At 38.5% G+C, this 22,885-nt stretch overlaps 1 protein-coding gene across 1 annotated transcript; it reads right to left on the bottom strand.

Annotated features, from left to right (window-relative positions):
- On the bottom strand, window positions 2,444-21,477 carry ALX1 (ALX homeobox 1). Its single transcript, XM_021385325.1, has 4 exons — window positions 20,921-21,477; window positions 18,462-18,766; window positions 15,003-15,131; window positions 2,444-3,079 (listed from the first exon to the last, which is right to left on the bottom strand). Exons 1-4 carry the CDS (start codon window positions 21,150-21,152, stop codon window positions 2,759-2,761), a joined length of 987 nt encoding a protein of 328 aa, XP_021241000.1. The 5' UTR covers window positions 21,153-21,477; the 3' UTR covers window positions 2,444-2,758.

Here is a 22,885-nt window from a genome sequence, read left to right as displayed (position 1 = left end):
CATGTTGTGGTGAGCAGCTCTTTGCATGAATAGGGCCATTGTGACTAAACTTTTACAAGTGATTCACATTTTGGTCTATGTGAGTAGTCTCACTCACATCAATGCATCTACTCATGGAGTAAAGCAATACTAAATAAAAGTGGCAGAATGTGACCCTGTTGTAGTACTTGACATCTAACATGAAGATACTTTTTCATTAGCTAAATGAAATGCTGCAACCGACAGGCTATCATTCATTCTCTGAGACAAGGCTGATGCAAGAGCATGACAAGCTTAATGCAGGTCTGCAACTTATCACACCTCGGGTTTAATGAAGGGTTGAATACCTGTTTGCCCAGTGCATAAAGTTATGCTAGCAACATGTAACAAATAAGTTCCAATGCTAAAATTGAGGAAGAAAATTTAATTGTAACGGTATCCCTTTCATTTAATTAAAATCAGCAGGAAGATGACATAGTCTTTTATTTTCCCCTTTAATTTTGGAGGCTTCAAGCATCTAAAAATGTTGTAATGTTTTGAAAAATTGTGTTTATTTTCCCCAAGCAGTCTGTCACTGTAATAAATTCCTAGAAATTGTTTAATTTTATTCTTGACATAAAATGCCCTGTAAAAATGAACTTACTGGACTTCACAAGAAAATAATCACAAATTTTGCTTTCAAAATAGACAAATAAACTAAAAGACAGGCAACAAGAAAAACATGGCTAATTTTGCCAGCTCTTGCTTCTTTGTCCAGTAATTATGATAATAAAGATTATCTGAGAATCAATTTGATGTGTTCTATATATTGCACCTTAAAAAAGAATTATGAGGAAACTGAAGAAGAAAAAAAAAATGAAAAACCTGTATTTTCACTACTTGCGTGTCTAGCACAAATGCCTATACAAAACTAGTATCTTTACCTGTACTCATAAAATTCTTTTTTCATTTAAATGATAAAGCTCATTTTACTGCTGTCTAAGCAGACCATGAAAAATGAAATTATAAGTTCTAGCCAGAATACTCTTTCACAGTTACTCAGGCCAAAGTTGAAGTTCATTTTCAGAAGAAGGATAAAATCAGGAAACCACGAATTCAAGCATATGTATGTCTCTTTCAATAGTTTTTCAAAGAATTTACTGTAAAATACCCATTTCCAACTGACCCTAATGGTTTCAAATTTAAGTCTAGTTGTTCCACCCAAACGATTACAGAATGGACCCATCTCCTGTTTCTGTTTTCAAGTTTAGCCTTATTAGTAGGAGCAGAGGCAAGCTGGGAGTTTCTGAGAGTGTGTTTTTATCAGCACTGGTAGGTTTGCAGTTGCTGTGACAAAATGTGCTTCCCTGATCTTCCCTTCTCCCCTCACTGCGTTCTTTTCTAACAGCCAGAGAGAAAAGCAAGAAGGAGCAGGGGGGACCCAGAGACTTGTATCCTGTTCTAATCACAGCCGTGTGAGTCCTTCTTTATTTCAATTAATTTACTTTGCCTTTATGAACCTGAGAGACTGACTGTTGCTTTCAAAGAGGCTGACATTTCACTCATCTGAAGGAGCCTGGAATGTGACAGGGGAAAGGGAGGAGGAGTAAATCAAAGCAGATAGCAATTCTCCAGATGTAAAGTATTTTTCTTCTCCTCTATTTTTTTTTCCACCAGAAATGTCAGAAAGTCTGCTGACATTTTAATTCCTTTGTGATAGGCTGGGAGTTGAGAGCCAAATCCTGCTGCCACTGCAGTCGAAAAGATTTTTCCTGTGGACTTTAAAGGGAGAAAACCAGTCTTACACTCTGAAAAAAAAAATAAGCAATGTATCAACAAACTGTTCATAAAACTAAATGAAATAAACTCTTATAACATCTTGAGATCAGCCACAAACTGAAATTGGAAATCCTTGTTGGATTTTTTCCATTTCAATTTGATAACAGCATGACAAAGAACATTAAGACTGGAGCAGAAGCGGGATTTTGCTGTTGTTGTTTTCTAAGTTTCAGGATATTCTATCTGCAACCTTAAATACTGCATTTAAATTCTAGTTGATTTACACAATCTGCGCACTTCTTTGAAACTCCGTTAAACATTGATTCTTCTTTTAGTGATATCTTTATTAAAAATCTCATAATCTTTAAAAGGAATTCACTCGAGTTCATAAAATGAAGGACTACCTTCTATTCTCATTATGTTAGTTGTGCACTGCTACAACTCCAGTGATCTCTACATGCATTTAGAAAAGCAGCAAGTTGGCTCAGAGCCTCAGCACAGTGCTGAGAGAGTTAGGTCTGCAAATTCTGCCTACAACATAAGTGATCATATATTTCCTTCTCTGCAGGTTGTGCTTAGAGATTTACATCATGGCGCTAGTATAAGAAACTTATTTTCCTTTACAGAGTTATTCCATTACGAAGTATTAATTTGTAAAATATTAATTTTATATACAGAATTGCTAAAAACAAATGGCATAGACATATTTGCTTAATAATTTTATTCTTTTTTTGCAGGTTCTATAATCATATTTCATCAACTTGTACAACAAAATGCGTTTCTATATAAAAACCAAAACAAAGAGGGTTTGTTGAACTTGATGCATGGTAAATTTATATGGTTTATTTTTAAGTTTTATTGTTAAATATGATATTGCATTTTTGAAGCAGACGTCATGTATATTGTGAGTTCTAGCATTCCACACACAGCAGCTTATTGTTGTGTCCTTTAAATATGGAAAATAAAAATGTTTTCAGTTTACTATTAAAAAAAAAAGATATGAAGAAAGAGTACAGCTATATTACATAGCCCAGGAAATATTGGCAGCGTGCTCTTTGGCTTTCATCCGTAGAACTGCAATGCTGGAAGATCTCCTTTCAAATTCCGGCTTGGTTTCAAAGGCATGTCCATTGGTTGCCCCAGAAAGTAAAGAGTCAGTGAAAAAATTATTGAGAGGCACGTGGCTGAACTGATTCTGGTGGTTTGAAAAGCCTGTGTAGCCAGAATCTGTCCGAGGTGAATGAGAATAAGGTGTCATACAGGAGGAAGTATCTCGTGGTATCATGCAGGAAGTAACCACAGAACCACTAGCCGCATTCCCCGCCCACAGATTGTTCTGAATCTGGAACATATAAAATGAATGAGATTAAATTTAGATATTACATCTTTTGTTTTCTGCATTACTTGATTTCACTTAATACATCCATAACAAGGTTCTCCTCAGATTTACCAAGTTAAATCCTGAGAAACCTACAAATGAATCCATAAAATACAAACATGGTTGACAATACATCCAAGAGTTTTTCCTGAAGTTGTTTCAAATATAGTTTGAAGATAAAAAAAAAAAAGTAATTTTTTTAAATGTGAATGTACACTTGAGGGTGTTTCTTTTTCAGCTTACAGCCTTAACAAGCTGTGTTGTATGACCCTGGAAAACACTGCATGACAGACTAGGAGAAAAACTTTGTGGTTACCGGTGATGTCTGCTGAAGATCTGGAGTAACCATGTATTTAAGCTTTGATGTGTAATGTTTTCTATACTTGGCAGGCGCTTAAAACTTCATTCTGAGCCTCAGGCTTTCTTCTATCATCTATGAATAGATACTGTTCGTAGGTATTTTTCACATATTTATTACTAGATTAACATACAGAAAGATTTTCGAGGTCTAGCACATCATTATCAGATCATGCATTCTTTCATCCATCCTCTATTCACTTTGCTTTAATCAAACAAACTTCATACTCAGCAGCTGTCCTATCTTTTTAAATTCTCTGCTGTCTATATTTCTCTGTCACAACGGTACAGATATGCTTTCTGGCACACTGTGACTTCCTTGGTCATTTTTCACTTGCACTCACTGTACTCTTATATAGCTTTTTATTTCTTTTCCACTTTTACTTATATGTCTTTCCTGAATTTTGATTTTTTAAAAATTTACAAACCATGGTAGACCGGAATATATCACGATACAAGGCATTTGTAAGTGTCATTCATAGAAAAGAAATTCCTAGTCAAGAGCTATATCCTTTTTTTTTTTTTTTTAACTTTGCTAAATTTGTCTTCATCCTAAAAACCCATTGTCTGTTCAGTATATAATTGCTCTGATGCACTGGGATTGAGCCCACATATTTGTTCACTGCTTTATGTTGGAGTAATTGCAATTACTCCCTGATTAGCACCGTGAAGTGAATTCCCCCTTCATACTTAATTTTGTTTTCATGTTGCAAATACATAAACAAAGGAATTTGGGCTTTAATAAATGCAAGTTATGCTTGTAGCTGATTTTTTTTACTATCAGATTTGAAATCAGTGGAAGTAAAGAATAATGAGAGTCACACACAGAGAGAGAAAAAAATGCTTCTAACTCTCGGGGCTTTTCTTCCCATTATCCTAATATTTTGCAACAGCACATATCCCCCAAACCACCAACAAGATAAAAGATAAATTATGGGTCATTGAACTTATCTAGGTGAGATATAGAGAAGATAGAAAGGATAATTATAGTCTTATTTGATAATTAATATTTTGAACAGTTGTATTAGCAGAGGTCATCAGGAGCTGAGAAACTAATTTGGACTCTGGAAATTTTGGCAGTAGAAAAGAACCAGTAACTATCTTGGTTTCCTGCAGAAAACTGGGAAAAAGTCATGGTAGCAAATTCTTGGCTCCCAAATTCTTGATTTTCCCAGTCTCCTTGTTTACACATACAGGCATACACACACTGACACATCCCCTCTCATGAATGCAAATGACCTTTCCACACAGACAAATACACACAGCTATTTGGGCACACCTCAGGCATCTTCTCGTGCATATCTTAGGTGATCTGCTGAGAGGTAATGGAGTGAATAAGGTGCCTGAGGGAGCTGATCAAGGATTTTTCCTCCTTCTTGTGGACTTCCTGCGATCTGCAGGAGGAGAGAGACTCTAGTGAGAGTTTCAGAGCTCTTCACAGAATCATAGAATATCTCAAGTTGGATGGATACAGAAGGATCACTGAATTCGACCCCTGGCTCCACACAGAACCACCTAAAATCAAACCCTATGTCTGAGAGTGTTGCCCAAATGCTCCTTGAACTCCAGCAGTATGGGGCAGTGACCACTGCCCTGGGCAGCCTGTTCCATTCCCACTACCCTCTGGTGAAGAGCTTTTTTCTAACACCCAACCTGACCCTTCCCTGATGCAATTTCGTGCCATTCCCTTGGGACCTGTTGCTGTCACGGATGATCTGTAGGCGGCAGGATACCTCCCCTCAGCTTCTTCTGCTCTGGGCTGGACAAAACAGTTCTCATCCTTGCCTCCTACCTTCAGCAGTTTTTAAATTACTCCCAAACATCAGCTCATGAAAGACTCTCCACAGTTTGACATGGTTTTCAGCTGCCTTATTACCGTACCTCCGAGTCTGTTTTAACTTCTAATCAGAAAAAAAATTTAGTCCTTATAAAACAAGTGTTTTACCTGAGGATTAAAGTACATATCTTATCAAGACCTATTTGAACCATTGCCTTGGTTAAGAAAGTTTGTTGCATCCAATCTCACAAAATATTCCATGAAGACATCAGTGTCTATCTTATGGTTCAGGATTCAGGGATTCCTCAGTATCTTCTTGCCTGAAAGGTTTTTCAGATCCTTTGCAGAATCTGAGATTTTAGATTCTGACAAGGTAATAAAGGATCCTGAAAGAGTTGGAAAGTATGGTTTTTAAGTGTGTGGTAGCTGAGAAGTCATTCAAGACTTTGCTACTTATTATTGCTTGCAAACTTATTTTGAAGGAAGGATTTTGGAGCCACATGGCATGTGATGAGAATATAAAGAAGAGTAATAAAGATAGCAGAAGACAGCCTATAAGATCCAGAGAATGTCTTTTACTTTTCTTGAAAGTCCAAACTGCATGCATTCTGTTTCCACCATGAATTGAGAAAACCAGAAACTGCCATCTCTACAGAAGTCTTGCCTTTCTTTTGTACAGAAACAGTAAAATCTTTTAATTGCAGTTTATATTTTCATGGCTACATGAGTATTTATTGCAGCAGCAATGACAAATTAAGATTCTTTCCCTTTCTTCCTGGAGAACAAATTACCCATTCCCTTACCCATGCCGTTTCACTCTAGTTAGTTTTGTTGTTCTGACTCTACTGACTCGGAAAACAGATGAGACAATTAAAAAAAAAAATCCAGGATAAAAAAAAAAAAAAAGATATTTACTGCAGATGCAAACAAAACACCATTCTTTTTGATGATGTTTCCAGGCCAAATGGTAAATCTCAAAACATTCTCAACAGGATGAATTTGCCCAGAGATAGACCAATGCATCCATGCAGTTTCTAATATGGGAGCTAATTCTGAGGAAGCTCATCTTCTCCAGAGAGTGGGACAAAGTCTCATTTATCTGACCTACACAGATTTCTTTTTAAGAAACCCCATACCAAATGCTGCAGTAGGTCAGACTGCACAGATATAATTATTGGAATAGTTTTCAAAAAAAAAATCTGTTTAAATAGAAGCATATATGATTTTGCCTTTAATATGGTCATGATGGGAAGACTTCTAAAGATTCAGTGGCTCAGTTTGAAAGTGCCCAATAACCTATGTGGTCTGGAGGTATCAAAAAAAATCACTCTTTCCTACCATTTTTCTATTAGTTTGGTTTTCAGCAAACTAAGTTTAGCACCAACAGTTTTTCTGATATTTTTATCCTAGACAAATCTCTTTCAATTTAATTTTAGTGTGATTGCACAGGTGTAAATGAGAACAGTATTTAGCCACAAATCCTAGAATATATCAATGTTTTGTTAAAGAAGTACGTGAACAAGCTATTCATTGCTAAAATCTTCAAAGTGGTGCCCATTAGAGGAAGGAATTCAAATTAGTTAAGTGAAATTCAGAATTGCTTTAAGATGCTAGAAGAGTTTTACACCTCCTTCCAAGAGACAGTTATGTCTTTCAGAAGTATATTTTAGTCATATCAAATTTCTGCTCATTTTAGTCTGTTGAATGACTTCCCTTTTGATATTAGATGTTAATTTCTCAGCAAGGATTTACAACATAAATTACTTACAGGGAAATCTAGGTGCAAAAGATATTCCTGCATTAAAAATAAATACAGTAATGTTTTACAATAAGTCAAAATTATCAGGCCTTCTTCTGGTATGTTGGAAGGAAAAGGGGCATTATGTACATGAATTTAAAGAAAATATTTTTCCTCTTAAGCTCTTGTGTGATCCATGAACTATATAAAAGGCAATTCAGAGACTGTGAATGAGCCTATACATGCAGTACATCTCTGGTTTCTGTTAACATCACAAATAGCTTGAGCTTTGCTCTTGTGGTTACCATGAAATTACCAGAGCCCTTCAATATATTTACCTACTGTATATTTTATACACACACACGCACATGCACACACCCTCCCAATAGGGAAAAAAAAAAGAAGTAGAATTGCATAGCTGTGACAAGAACATAAATGGAGAGTTATGGTTGTTAACATGATTATGATGTTACTTCCTAAGCCTACGACATTCTGCTTGATGCTGTAGAAGAAAAGAAGCTGAGGTAATAGGTCATCCCTCTTGGTCATTTTGGTTTTTTTTCAGTAAAAATACCAGGTTCCTAAAGCTTCAGTCTTCTTATATCAGACCTGGAGAAAATGCATAAACTCATTTTTTCCAAAATGTCTGAGCTTTACTATCATTTATGCAGCTTTGGCTCTCCCATCACCAAATGTATTGCATTTAATTTTTTTTCTCATGCTATTGGAGCCAGCTGCCTATCCGGACCAGAAACACACAAATACAAGCACATGTATCTTCTATTTGAGTGGGTATGTGTTTCAGTGCTTCACATGAAAAAAAAAAAAGTGAATCTCCTGTAAGATATTTATATATGAATTTATTATATTATGCAATATATATATTATAGTATAATAAATCTAATTTGTAAATATTATTATTATTAGAGTAGTTAGACAAATTGTCTTTATTTTTACAGTGTTCCTGAACATTGCAAGGGAGGCAACCGTGGTGCTAAGTGTGCAGTTAAGGACTAACCTAACTATAGAAAACATAGAAATGCCAAAAGACTGAATGGCTAACAATATGTCACTCCTTTCTTCATGTGAAGAAACAACTCTTGCACTGCCAGAAAATGTGAAACCTGAGCTTGCACAAGTGGCTGCTCTAAGCAGATAAAACAGTAGATTAAAATACAATTGCTGTTAAACAGCTCAAAACTACTAGTTTACAACTTATAACTTGCAGGCTGTTCCTAGTCCATCAGCACAAATAATTTGGCCACCTTTCACTTGTCACAGCAAACTTTTTTCCTGAGGGCCTCTCAGGAACATCAAAAAGTATGGGTAGAGATTTCCCTGTACTTGCTAAGTTTGTAAAATTATTGATTCATAGAAAAAAATAGGCAGAAAATGACCTCTGGGATTATTACTCCAAATATCTGACTGCTGCTAACTTTGAATTTAGATCAGGTTACTCAAGCCCTATTGAGTCAAGTTTTGAATATCTCCAGCTATAGAAATTGAACTACTATGGTCAACTAGTTCTAAGGTTTTACAGCTCTCATTGTATTTTTCCTTTAGGTCCAGACAGAAGACCGCTTGGTATAGCCTGTGATTCTTTCTATACTAGAGCAGACACTGGTTCTGGTGAGCTTGTGAAGATCAGCTGCACTCTGTTGGGTACAGGCACATATGACAGCTGCAACACATCATTTTCAAATATGTACATAGAATGCACCTTGGCTCTTGGAAGCCAGAGACTTAGTGCTGCAGCTCTGAAATACAAGATAGACCTATTCAGCCCAAAAATTCATTTTATTCCATGATTAGACAGTTTTCCAAGATGCAAAATAGTGCAGGATTTAAAAAGGCATCAAGTTTTGTAGATAAACTGTAACTTCTCCCTTCTGCAGTCTCAGGGCCAGATACAATAAGAATTAATTACATTTCTCATCTATGATACAGTTAAAGACTATACCTCATGCTTGAATAATATAACTAAAAATAAGTTCCTACCTCGGAAAAATGGATTTGTCTTGTAATTAACACCCAGAAGCTGCTCAGAGAGTTATAGTAATACATGTTTACAGTAAAAAAAAAAATGTAAGAAAATATTGAGACTCCAGTGAGTCTCACCAAAAACAGTGATATTTTAGAATCAAGAATAAAGTAGAAAATTAATGAGCAAACTGCATTCTGTAGAATAGACACCACCCAAAAAGATGAGAAGTGTTACTCTTGTTGGAAAATCAGCCACAGCAATGCAACAGTCAGCACATTTGTGGCAAGCAACATACTACCCAGGCGGTGGCCCAGGCTGAGTTCCGTGCTGTCACAGCTAGATATCATGAGTATATGATAAAGCTTCTTTGAAGCTAGCTCAGATATGTCTACCACATCTACTCCTACTTAATCAGTGTACCCATAGCTTTAATGAACTATTGTGATTAACTGTCATTTATATGTCTATTACAGTTAAAAGAATTTTTAAGTCATATAACATGTGGTGTCTAATACTTGCCATATGAAAAATTTAATTGGAGCATGTAATTTTGATTATTGCTGATGAGAATTAACCATATGTACTAAGGCTAGAGCAGAACTGTAATGATGATCCAAGGGCTTAGCACATAACACATGTATATTGATACCACTTCTACACTCTTTTATTGCCAAAACAAATCATGTGATGCCATGCTCTTCAACATACTTAATTGATTTATCAGCCTCATGGATGGAATATAAACTTTAGCATTTTCTCTTTTATTTTTGAGATTTCAGTATTCTCCCTTCTTTCTGCACCCTCTTGCCTGTATCTCTCCAGTTCCCAAATTTTAAAAATGCTTTGCCTCCTCTTGGGATTCCCATCTGCACTACACTACATTTTTCATGAAAGTTAAGTCCTGTCCAGATCTTGCCTGTATTTTCAAGTAAATATGATGAACCACAAAATTTTGCACGCAGGAAGAAAAGTATAACAGTGTGACAGGAAAAAACATTTCGGAAGGACTTAGAAGAATAATGAGAATTGAACTGGACTCAAACAGCTGGCAAGAGGAAAAGAAGCACAGAGTGGGAATAGACTAGATGGAGTGGAAAATATCTTTTATGTCTACTTTTCAATGACACAATTCAATTCAGCTATTTAGTAGATGTCTGCAACTGAACTAGGCAACACTTTTAGAGATCATCTTAGTTATTTTCTATCTACGTTAGGAAGAGACAATTTCACCAGCCAGATTTTTATCGACTTTAAAAGGAACCATCTCTGTCAAAAAAGTCCTTATGATTAAATTTCCTAAGCATGGATGTCTAGAGTTATCTCACCACCAACTTCTTCCCCTGACTGATGTGTGCTTCTCATAAGCCTTGTTTGTCAGCACCATAACAGTGTCACAGATATTGCAAGACACTTTAAGTAGCACTAGACACTATATTTAGCTGACTGAACCACTGAAGCAAGTACTCCTTATTTATGAAGCCAGTGTCTTTGTGGAATGATACTGCACTCATTCCCCCTTATTAGGATGTTGCCTCTTAGAGACATATGTGTGCAGAATTTGGACAGGTTAGGAAATACTTAAGTTCTTGACAGCCAACTAAGCAACTAGTTTTTCACAATAAACAGCATCTAAATTCCACATACTGTAAAAATAATTCAAGGTCAATTGAAATCGCAAAGTAAAAAAATTATCATCTAGAAAAAAAAATGTTTGTTACTATTTCAGAGATAAATATTTGTAATTTAATAGCAAAATTAGATTGGATTATAGAAAATTCTGAGGCACTATTCTTTGAAATGAATTGAAAAGATTGTTTCCTCCTAGGAAAGCCTTTCAGATTTATATAGTCACACAATGCATAACAGCATCATGTCCTTAATTTGGCCTACTTCAACTTTGGACACTCACTGTATTGGATTTATCAGTTTAAATTGTAATTATATTGTATTATAGTGTGTTACTTTGCATTCCGATATCTTATTTAGTAAATTAGTTTGTCTCTCCTCAGATTGCTGCCACTGTTTTGTTCTCAGGCCCATCTCCCTACCCTTTTTTTCCCTTTTCCCTTTCCCGGGACGTGGGTCCATGGGTCCCTTACTCCATTCGCCACGGAACTGGGCCGAACCAGCCCATAAACCATTGATAGTATTTGATGAATATAATTAATGAAGAGATTAAGTGGGGATCTCCACACCCTTTGTTGTCTGCAATATAGGGTAAAGTTTCCTATGGAATGCAAGTGGTGTGTTCATCTTGGGAATATATCCATGATGAAACTCAAAGCAAAAATCTTCAGACTGCACATTCATATAACGCACACCAGAAATTCACATTTGTTAATGTTTCTTCTGCCACACATCAGTAAATAACCCAGCTTTATTTTATCAATTTTCAACAACACTCTGTATTTTTCATGAGCAAAAGAGTCTGTTATCCTCCATGTAACTAAGGACGTCACAGTCAAGCTAAAGTGATTTGTGTTCCACAATCTCCAGGAAAATATAGTTATCTAAAAGTATAGCAAAACCTGCCTAATATCTAGTGATGTCAGTGTCAACGATAAGAGTGCTTGTACACAGGGAAAAGAAAGTAATAACAACAAGAAAAAATATTTGATTTAATTTCTTGCATTAATTTTTACACACATGAGATTTCTCTAAGTATCAAATTAATGGAATTTCCTGGAAAATCAATGTATAATAATGATGATCAAGCTGAGTGGTGCAGTTGATGCAACATAAGGAAGGGGTGCCATCCAGAGGGACCAGGACAGGCTTTAAAAGTGGGCCCACATGAACCTAATGAGGTTCATTCAACAAAGGCGTTGCACTTGGGCAGGGTAATCCCAGACATGAGTACAAACTTGGAGAAGAACTCATTGAGAGCAGCCCTGCAGAGAAGAACTTGAAGGCCCTGATGGACAAAAAGCTGAACATGTCTCGAAGGCCAACAGTATTCTGGGCTGCCTCAAACGGTATCCTAGCTGCCCTGGCCAGCAGGGAGAGGGAGGTGATTGTCCTCCTCTACTCTACTTTTGTAAGGCTCCATCTGGAGTACTGTGTTTAGACCAGGGGTCCCCAGTACAAGAAAGACAGAGCTGTTGGAGTGGGTCCAGAGGAGAGCCATGAAGATGATCAAAGGGCTTGGAGCATCTCTCTTAAGAAGAAACATTGAGGGAGATAGGCTTCTTTAGCTTAGAGAAAAGAAGGCTTGGGGAGACCTCACTGCAGCCTTCCAGTATTTGAAGGGAGCTTATAAGCAGGAAGGGGACTGACTTCTTACATATTCTAATAGTGATAGGACAAGAAGAAATGGCTTTAAAAGAGGACAAATTTGGATTAGATGTTTGGAAGAAATTCTTTACTCAGAGGATGGTGAGGCACTGGTGCAGGCTGCCCCGAGAAGCTGTGGATGCCCCATCCCTGGAGGTGTTCAAGGCCAGATTTAAGGGGGCTCTGGGCAACATGATCTAGTGGGTGGCAACCCTGTCTATGGCAGGGGGCTTGGAACTGTATAGTCTTTAAGGTCCCTTCCAACCCAAGCCGTTCTATGATTCCACAAAACAATACTAAGACCAAACATGCAGATCACAGTTTTAAATATCTCTTTCTTCCTGAACTGTAAAATAGATGAATGATTTTAAAGGCAAATCATGAATCAAACATTTATTTTCTGTGACTGAGACACTTATAAATGAACATTTAGTTCTAAAGATTTGAATGGAAGGATGTTAGTGGTCTCTGCATTTTTAATATAGAGTTTTATTTTTGAAAGTATTCTCACTGGAAATAAGCTCTGTACACATGATACATGTATGGTTTTACTGATTATGAATATTCTAAAATGTGAAACCATGAAGAATGACCACTAGGCTAGCAAGAATGTGAACTTACATTGTCTATTATGTGATAATTGCCTTGATATCTATTTCTTATACTCATCTTTTTAACAACATGAAAATACAGTATAGACTTTTAATAGGGTTTAGATTTTTGTTAGCGGTAGTCTCCTATAATTCAAAATTGCTTCATTTTAAAAAAACTTAATATTAGGACAACGATTTTAAGTACTTACAAATGACTTATTTATTCCATTAGTTTATGCTAAAAAAACTTCTATTGTGAAAATTTGTAAATGAAGTCCTCCTAGAAGTACAAGATGAGTCTAGAGATAACCAATTCAGTCAAGAATAATGAGTCAGGGATAGAAAGCCCAAAGCTTAAGTGTCACTGTTAACATGTTGTGAAGAGTAGCCAGAAAGTCCTTCAAAATACACTTGAACACCTTGAGATCTATGAATGCCTGTGCATCTGCCTATGTGTGGTTCAAGTTATTAATTGTTTGGGTTTTGTTTTTTGGTTTTTTTTTTTTGCACTGACCTACCTGAGCCTCCTTCTACTTTAACACAGAGTGTATCACAGAATCTCAGTATCGATCACAAAATCAGAGAATGACAAGAATGGTTGAGGTGGGAAGGGTGGAGGTCACCTGGTCTAACACCTGCCCAAGGAGGAACACAAAAAGCATGTTGCCTAGGACCATGTCCAGGCTGCTTCTGAAGATCTCCAAGGAGGATACTCCACAGCATCTCTGGGCACTCTGTACCAGTGCTCTGTCACCCGAACAGCACGTTTCCCAGTTTTCAGAGGGAACCTTCTGTGTTCCTGTTTGTGCTCATTTCCTCTTGTCCTGGCACTGGGCACCACTGAAAAGAGCCTGGCTCCATCTTATTTGCATCCTCCCTTCAAATTTTTAAACACATCTATAAGTTCTACACTGAGCCTCATCTTCTTCAGGCTGAATAATCCTGAGTATCATGCAATGGTTTCTGATGTAATTTAGACTAATACGTTGTTACATTATAAAATTTTAACGCACAGAATGATAGGTATCAATGGTTGTGCCTATATTCTGAGCTGGTGGAACACAAGCCAGTTCTGACCCTAGCAATGAACTTAGTAACAGCCTTCTGAAAGGTAGAGCAGTTGAAGTGAGATGAATGAGACATGAACCTGAGGTCTCTAGTCCTAAACTAATCTCATACAACCAATGCAGTTCATGACCAAAGCAAACCGGCGTAGACATAGCTAATAATGTTTTAGAATATGAAGATATTCCTAGGTCTAGAGGAGATTCTGTTACCTGATGGACTAGGAGAGCATCAAGATACCAGTACGGAAGGACTTCACCACAAGGACACTTTGTTTGAAGCCTTTTCTTTTTAGAAACAACATGAGAAGAAAAGACATGACAAGTAATGGCTTCAGTCCAAAAGTATTCAATGTTATGAAACAAAAAAAAAAACAACAGGAAAAGAATTACATAGAGTAAGGCAAGGCAAGAAAAGAAAAAAGGATGAAGAAATGAAACAAACTACTATTGCTCAAGAGAGCTTTATTGCCTTCCTGTCTCCATCTGGAAGCTGTATGGATTCAGTTCTGATCATTCATGGCCATAAAAATGTTTTGTGCTAGCAGAAGCCTTATTGTATTCAACTGCCTACTGAGGTCCATAAAGAAATGATGCATGTTTAATACATCCGAATGAATTTGCCTAACAATCATATATTTTATGATTCATCTTACCAGAGCATACAAGAGCAGAGGTTTTAAGACAGTTATACCTGAGAATATAAATGTCTCAGAATTGAAATCCTGGCCCTGTTGGCAACATTCCTCTCAATCTCAGTGAGTGTATACTTAATCTAGAATGTGTGTATGGACCTAGAGGTGATTCAAATCCCCACATAACTTTATATGCAGAATATTATTTGCTCTACAAACACATTGCCAATTATTTTTAGTACATAACTTATGTGAAAACTCGGTTCCTAAGATTGTTCATTTAAAAGTACATGTATTTTAAGAGCTATTTACTCAGATGTTGGAACTGTTGTCCACAATGGCAGCTCTTGACAACTTGTCTAAAGGAAACAAAAAGATAAACACTTGAAAGTCTTCATGCATCTTCTGTGAAGGTATATGCCTATGTCAAGTGGAGAACCAAAGTACCATTTGGTCTTCAGCATACCTGAGGATAGCTGTCAGTCCTTGGAAGAACAGATATATCATAAGTGGCAGCAAAATGGCTCTTAGCTTGCTGGATCTGCCCATAGCGTTCTCTTTTCCTCCATTTTGCTCTTCTATTCTGGAACCAAACCTACAGTAAAGAAGAAAAATAGTCAAGATATATACTCAATTACAAGTGTAGTTATTTCTGGATATTTAAAAAGCATATATTGCTTCCTTTTTACTGTCTCAAAAAAAAAAAAAAAAAAAAAACCCACAGAGGAATGATCAGCTGTTTAGGCCGAGCTTATTTTGACAGTCAGTTCTTTAGTAGAACATTTCCAAGTAGCAGAAAGTCACATTGTAAAGAGACTCTCTCTTAATTTCAAGTGACCACTCACTTGATATGTCAACCCATGCTCTGTCTCTTAGAGGCATATACAGTCTTTATCAATTGCAGTAGTGAAAAGACAGGAAAAGCTAGCACCAAGACTATCCATCCCAGTATCTATACGGAAGGATCATAGCTGTCAGTGAAGGAAGATAATAAAAAATCATCAGATCTTAGTTTATATTATGACATTTTTGTATTTGTGTTAGGAAGTATCTATGTTTCTGACAATAGAAGACAGAAAAATGACACTTAGATTATAAAATAACTTAGTTGTGAAACAATGCCTACTTATCAGCTGAAGTTGGGCTGGGTAAGACTCATCATGGTTAATTAAAGGGACTGCTAAGGAAAGTAATTGTCCCTTTATAAAAGTAAAATTATGTAAGTCTTTACTGCTCAACAAATTAATTTTTACTTTTTTCAAGAAGTCATGCTATTAATAGAATGCTGCGTTTTTTTTTTTTAAATGGAAATAATGACATTGGTTAGTCTTCCTCCTAAATGAATGGCAAACCCATTTGAATAGATACATACGTTAATACTATTATAAACAGTAACTGTGAATTCCATTTTGAGGGTCAGTTTCTGGCCCTTGATGGTAGCAGTTCATGTTTTGTAATTAATTTTTTTTACTTCAATCTCTGGAGATCTCAACTTTCCTTTGATGCAACCAGGGCATAATTTTACTCATTTTCATTCTCAAGAATTTGTTGCAAATTTAGTAAGTACAATCTTTTAAAATGCAATCAGCAATCAAAGCAAGGCCTATGCATGTAACTGCTGAGTATATATTCTTAAGAACTTTGCTGGTAAATCTGTATTATTTATTATGCCTGAGGCTCAGCAAAAAGAAAAGTAAAGGAAAAAAAGAATTCTCCTGTCTCCACAGGAGGCACCAGGAACACGCTAAGGGATTTTAGTAATGAGGCTCTTTCATTGAAAAAAGACCTTGACAATCTCCTTAAAATGGGTGCCAATTACTTCACTGACATGCAGCAGGAAAGAGAACAACTTAGATAAATTAAGTTCAGGTTGGCTCTCTCTGCGTGTATGCAGGACAAATATTAAACTGGATCTTGATGAAATGGCGGTGAAGGGAAATGTGGGTAAGGTATCCAGCTGATCATTCTGCTAAACTAAATCAAACAATTTGCTTGAATTTATAGTTGCTAAAGGAGAAAGAAAGCACACATTTTTTTCCTTTGACAATCCCCCAAAATGTTTCTGTTTACATCGCTTTACTAGAAACTGACTCTTGGCAGAGATAAAGTAACCATTTGCCTCCACAAAGCAATGTAAAAATCTGCTGCTTGTTATCCTCGAATTGCCAGATGCTTGCCTCTAATGATGTAAGGCTTTTTAAATTGCTTAATCTTGTGATGGAATACTGTTGCTACTCTGAATAAAAATGATCACCATTTCCTTTCGTATTTAGCACATAAGAAATGCAAAGATCACTTATCTTTTAAGGGGAAAATGTTTATAAAGGAAACAGATAGTCTGTGAAAGTCTGCTGCAGACCCATACGTTTTCATATTTACTCTCTTATTTCTAATACTTTTACCATATGAAGATTCTAAGTCTTAAAGAACAATGTGAGAGAAAAAATGAGAAATTTTACTCCATTCTCCCCTCCCTGTTCTGTCTGTTAATTTATTCTTAGAGTAGTTCTCATGATTCCAGAATTATGCAATTGTAAGAACAGCAATTTAACACCATAACAACTTTTTTTTTTTTTAAGTCAAGAGTAAATCCTAATGAATACAAGTCATTCTTGGAAAACTGTCCCACGTTTGGAGGGGAGGGATTGCACAGAACCTGAAGAGTTAAAAACCACTGAATTGAGTTCTATTGGCATCACTGATATCATATTGGCGTAACTGACAGATGATTTTAGACTGCTTTCAGATGACAACAGTGAGGGTGCCATCTGGTTGAGTAGACATGAAAAGAGCACTTCTTTATAAAATTAATTAGCAGAGTTCGTTTCTGAAAGTGATCCTGGTTTAATTTCAGATGTATGCATGTGTGTTGACGTCTATATCTCTATATGTATGCGAGAATATGTGTTTCATTACAAGTTGTGAAGTTGTTATCATATCCAAGCCATTAAATTGAAAAAATCAATCCCAGTCTGCAAGAATCTACAGGACTGCTATTCCCTAAATTGAAATGTTGAGTATTATCTGAACAGGAATGATCTCTATAAAGCAGTGTATACTTGCAAAATGCAATCCACACAGTTTTCTAAGAGAAGATTTCTTAATGAGGAAAGGGGTGTATTTCCTGGACATTTCGCTTCTTTTCTCACCATTATACGTCCAAAGTCACAAATATTCTTTGGATTAGTGTACATGCACATACGGAATGAATCAATCCCATAAGCAGATAAAATATTCAAATACTGCACTAGGTTACCAAAAATACATTTTGTTCCAAAAATCAGAATAACGTTATCCATCGGATACACAAGTTTAAAAACAAGCAAACGTACTTCCCGGTTTTCCTAATTTGAAGCATGCAACAGAGATGAGAGTATCTTGTCCTTGTGATACATATACATCATGCACACTCGCATACAAACTCACACACACAGACATTTATAAATATGAGCAATTCCATCACTTACTCTTTGGATATAAACAAGGAATTTGAGAGTTCTTTAGACTTGTGTTTTTCATGCCGTAACACATGCAGAATCCGCTGCGGTCAAGTTCTGTGTCATCAATATTCTGAACTACTTAAAACGTATTTCTTTAATGGGATCTTTACACATTAACACTTCATGCCTTTAGTGCCTGGAATTCTGACATTAAAGCATGACTACCAGATATCAAAAGTGCTTTCATATTGATATTGCTCTGTCACATTTTAAGCAAGTTGCTAAAACAGCAACAGAAACTACTAAAAAAATATAACAACAGTATATTTTAGCACTGCAACACAGCTCCTTATATCTAGAAAGAAATAAAGCAAAATGATCAATTTATGTTAGCTTTGTGGGCTTTTGTACAATCCCCAAGAGTGTAATTTCTCAGTTCTTGCAATGCACAAATTGTCAAGGAAATGCTTAAGTTTTGTCCCTACCTGCACTCTGGCCTCAGTGAGCTCTGTCCTCAGAGCTAGCTGCTCCCTCACATAGACATCAGGGTAATGAGTTTTCTGGAAGACTTTCTCCAGTTCCTCCAGCTGCAAACTGGTGAAAGTTGTTCTGTGTCTCCTCTTCTTACTGCTGGAGACATTGCTGTCACACTTATCACCCAGTTCATCCAGTTCCCCCTTCTCCTGCATCCCCTTCACTGGAGACATCCTCAGGTTGTTGCAGCTGTCCAAGGGCCTGTTCAACTCCGTGTGAAGAGGCTGTCCTTCCACTTTAGTAATCCCATAGTTCACTGTACACAACGTGGGGGAGGGAAATAACTGGTAAATGAGAGGCTTTAGATCAAAGGGCACATATAGAACTGTTTCATAGGGAACTAGATTCTGTGTCTATGTCTATTTCTATGTGAGAAGGGGAAGGAATCTGTAATGTAAACCACAAATAGAGTAAGAGTATTAAATCACAAAATGTAAACTGAGAATTTTATCTGAAAATATTATCTAAAACATTTCAGTGTGAGGAGAGTACTTGAGTATTTTTACGCTGCCACTAAAGTAGGTAATAATCCATGAAATCAGCTTCAATGGAGTTGCACAGATAAGAAACCATAGTGCAAAACAAATTTTCCAATTGGTGGTATAAAGATATTGGCAAATGTTCCTTTAGAGGAAGCAGAAGTCCATCCATCTACTTCTATAAAAATACAGAATAATTTTAGTGTGAAGTAAATAACTGTAAACTGACATATTGAGAAGTAAATGAAACTAAAAATCAGCCTCACTTTACAAACTCAATAGATTCCACATACTTTTCCTTGGATTTGTAAAGTGGAATTGTTTCCAATTAAGTTTGTTATGGTTAGAAAATGTAGAGAGTTTCTGCAAAATGTTAACATGTTGAAAGAGATTGTTTCAAATACTTTGCATAAGGATTGCTGGAACTATTTGTCTTTATGTAAAATCTGAGTGGTACTGACAAGAAATATTTCTCTGTAGCATCTTAAGAAGAAATCGAAGCATTTTCTATTTTTACATATCTCACATCAAAATAAAGACATGCGATGTGTTACGAGATGCAAAAGGACTTTTTTTACTCTCAGAAATGGGTAAAAAGAGGTATAAAGCTGTTGAAATTAAAACTTACACTGCTGTAATGTCACACAGGATAAAGAGTCTGCTTTGGGGTTTTCTCACCGTCTCAATAATTTCTTTTCTTTCAGTCTGGAGTGATTTGAACCAAACGGAATTTTTAGATACTTACCATCAGTACATACATAGATAGGAAATGCCCCAAAGCCCCTAAGGCACACATTAAATGAGCTAATTAAGGAAAATTTTAATGTGTAAATCAATTTTCCACAGTTTTCCTAAGTTGCACTTGCAGAACTCTGTCATTATTTCTTATGGACAGTTTTATACAAAAAAGATGTTCTCAAAAAAAATACCTCCATACCTCTATGAAGCCAAAAAATGTGGGATATGGTTAGCCTCTTTAGGACAGATGATTTTAACCATATTTCAGACGCTGCTAGGACAAGTTTCAATTTGTTTTTGTTTTGTTTTGTTTTTTTCCTAAACATGAATTCCATCCTGGTAGAATAAGGTGCAAAATTCTGGGTTGTTTATAAATAAAAACACGCCACGCTCTCCTTTGCCAATCAGCAAGGGAAAAAAAAAAAAGTACAAAAAAAACTAATATGTAAGAGCGTCGTGTGAGTTACCTATATCGTTCCCAGCCCTTACAAAGAATTGCCCGTCATGTCAGTTGCACATTATTGAGTGGCTTAGTAAAAATAATAATGATAATAACGATAAATACTATAATCTCGGAGAGTTATTGAAAGAGCCGGACACGACCAAGTGACCTTCCGTTTCCAGCCCGCGGCGGTGCCTCTCTGATGCGGCGGGTTCCGCGCCCGCAGCCTCGGGGCCGCCCCTCCGAGAATGGTGGAACGGGAACCCCGAGCCCAGCGCGGCGCGGAGCGGCAGCGGGCGAACAGGCGGCAGCGCCCGCGGGATCACTGCGTTCGCCTCCGGGGCCGCGGCAGAGCCCTCCCGCACCGCGCCAGGCCCCGCCGCTCCGCCGCGGCCCTTCCCCGGCCGCCCTGCCCCGCTCCTTCCTCCCTCCGTGCCTCCTGTTCCTCGGGCAGGGCTGCGCGTCCAGCGGAGGGGGCAAAGCCCAGCGACCCTGCTTGGTGCCGGCAGAGAGGGCAGCAGAAAGGTGAGGAGTGCTTCCAAGCCAGAGGTCGCCTTCTCCCATTTTTCACATCGCTGTTACCATCGTTATTCTAACTAACATTACCGATGGTGTTATTATAATTATTATTTAGCAGGCTGCACCTCGCATGCCAGCACCCAAAGGCTGCGCGGCTGCCCCCGCTCTCCCGGGCAGGAGCCGAGGCCGCCCCGGTGTGGAGGAGCAGAACGCAGCTGGACTGCTGCCTTACCGTTGTTGTCCTGGCAGGGCGATGTCCTGTCCAGCCTCACATGATGCTCAGCCCTTTGCAGAGGGTTGAAGGCCTGCACGCATTTGCTGCCTGACGTTTTGCTATAAAAGGACTCATTGTCCAAAGTTTCCATAACGTGCTCCAAAGTGCCTCCTGCTCCCATGTAAAAGTCACTGTTCTTGCTCGGCTGGCTCTTCAGGGCAAACTTCTCGCTCAGAAAATCCATAATCATCTAAGGCTGCCAGAGAGCCTCTCCCTAGACAGAGGCCGGACTGTGAGCAGGGGAGGGGGAGTGGATGGGAGGGAAGGACAGAGGGAGAGGCGCTCGGAGCTCAGGGAGCTGCTTTCCCTCTGAGCCTTTGATTTGTCTTGTCTTGAGAGGGGGAACCCGAAGTTGCTTTATATCTTGAAGCTCAGCGGGGCTCCTTATGCAACCTCCCATTTCTAATGAATATGAAAATCGGCAAGTGCCGTAACTCCACCCCGGGTCCCCCAAGACCTAATCCCAACACAGGAGGGAGTTCCAGGCCCATTTTCGACAGACAGATGAGTTTCAGACAGACAGATACACGCAGGCATGTGGGGAGGGTGAGGGGAGACGGGAGGGTGGGGGGAGGGAAGGACGCAAGAAGGACATTTCCTTTCTGCGACCCATTCTCATTCCTCTGGAGATCCCAAAAAGAGAGCGATCCCTCTCTTCCCTCCCTCTTCCCCAGCTCCCCAAGAGGCGCAGCTCCGGGATTGCAGGGTCACATACCCTCGAGTAAAGGATCTTGTGTAATCAATCCAACTGACGCTCGGTAGCTGCAGTCCTGCTCTCTGAAGCTGCACTGAAGAGCCAGTGCTCGCTCTTTCTTTAACAGCTCAGCAGTTCGGTCCTAAAGCTGAGGAGAGAAATAAATGTAACGGGGTTGTTCGTGCAGTGGGGGTGGGAAACAGGGAGACTGAAAAGCAAAAGTCTCTCAGAAGCTGTCCTGAAAGGGAATTTGGCTGCTATGGAGCAGACTTGCAGTACACCTCTGTGCATGTGTGTGAGTTGGTTAAACAGAGGATGACAAAGCAGAATCAAAAGTAGTAAAAAGAAGAAATGATCTTGCATACATGCATTGCTGTGAATACTGAACAAGCAGAAGTTTTCACCCAAAGTATGAACAACGTGTTTCATTCCTTGGTCCACTGGCACATAGACAAGATTTAAGACATAGATGAGACAGAGCTAGGGAACTGTTAGACAAGACCCACGTTGCACAAAACTGTTAGGCAAGACCCACATTGCTCTCAGCTCCCTGAGAAAGGAAGTTCGCTCCCTACTCATTAGAGTAACACAAATCAGGTCTGCAATCTTTTCAGATCAGTGCTGCAACATCGTGGGCGCAAGCGCATCTGTCCCATTGAGGCTCTTTTAGAAATAAGTTTGGAGAACACTTCTCCATGGTGTAGGGAGAAGAAGAGTGGCTTTAATGAGCAGCAGAGATGTAGGTGTGGTGATGGTCAGCCAGGGCTACTGAGACCTGTGAACCAGAGGTGATGAGAAGGCCACGTCAGGTCCAGCGCAATTCTCGGCGAGCAGTTCCACTCCTCCTTCAGCTGATCTCTAGTTGGGTATTTTCCCGAAAAAAAAAAAAAAATAAATAAATAAAAACCTTTTTTTTTTTTTTTTTTTTTTTTTTTTTAATGGGGTAGCTGAATGAGAGGTGCTCCCTTGGGCGCTGTTTTCCCCCCCGACACTGCGTACAGCTGTCCGCATCACCCCACTTGCATCACCCCACCCGCACAGGCCCGCCGTGCCCTCCCCGACAGCCGCAGAGCTGCACCGCACCCCGCACCCCGCCCGCCCCCTCTCCGGCGCTGTCTCTGACACCCCCGCCATGGGGAGAGCGGAGGTGGCGGGGGGAGTCGGGTCTGGTGCGTGTGTTTGGGGCCGGGGTCTGGTTTGCCCCTCTGTGCGTGAGCTCTCGGGGAGAA

Source organism: Numida meleagris, chromosome 1 (assembly GCF_002078875.1).
Source record: "Numida meleagris isolate 19003 breed g44 Domestic line chromosome 1, NumMel1.0, whole genome shotgun sequence".
In the NCBI taxonomy this organism is placed as follows: Eukaryota; Metazoa; Chordata; class Aves; order Galliformes; family Numididae; genus Numida; species Numida meleagris.
The sequence above is the reverse complement of the archived record's forward strand: the minus strand, read 5'-3'. Positions and strand labels throughout refer to the sequence as shown.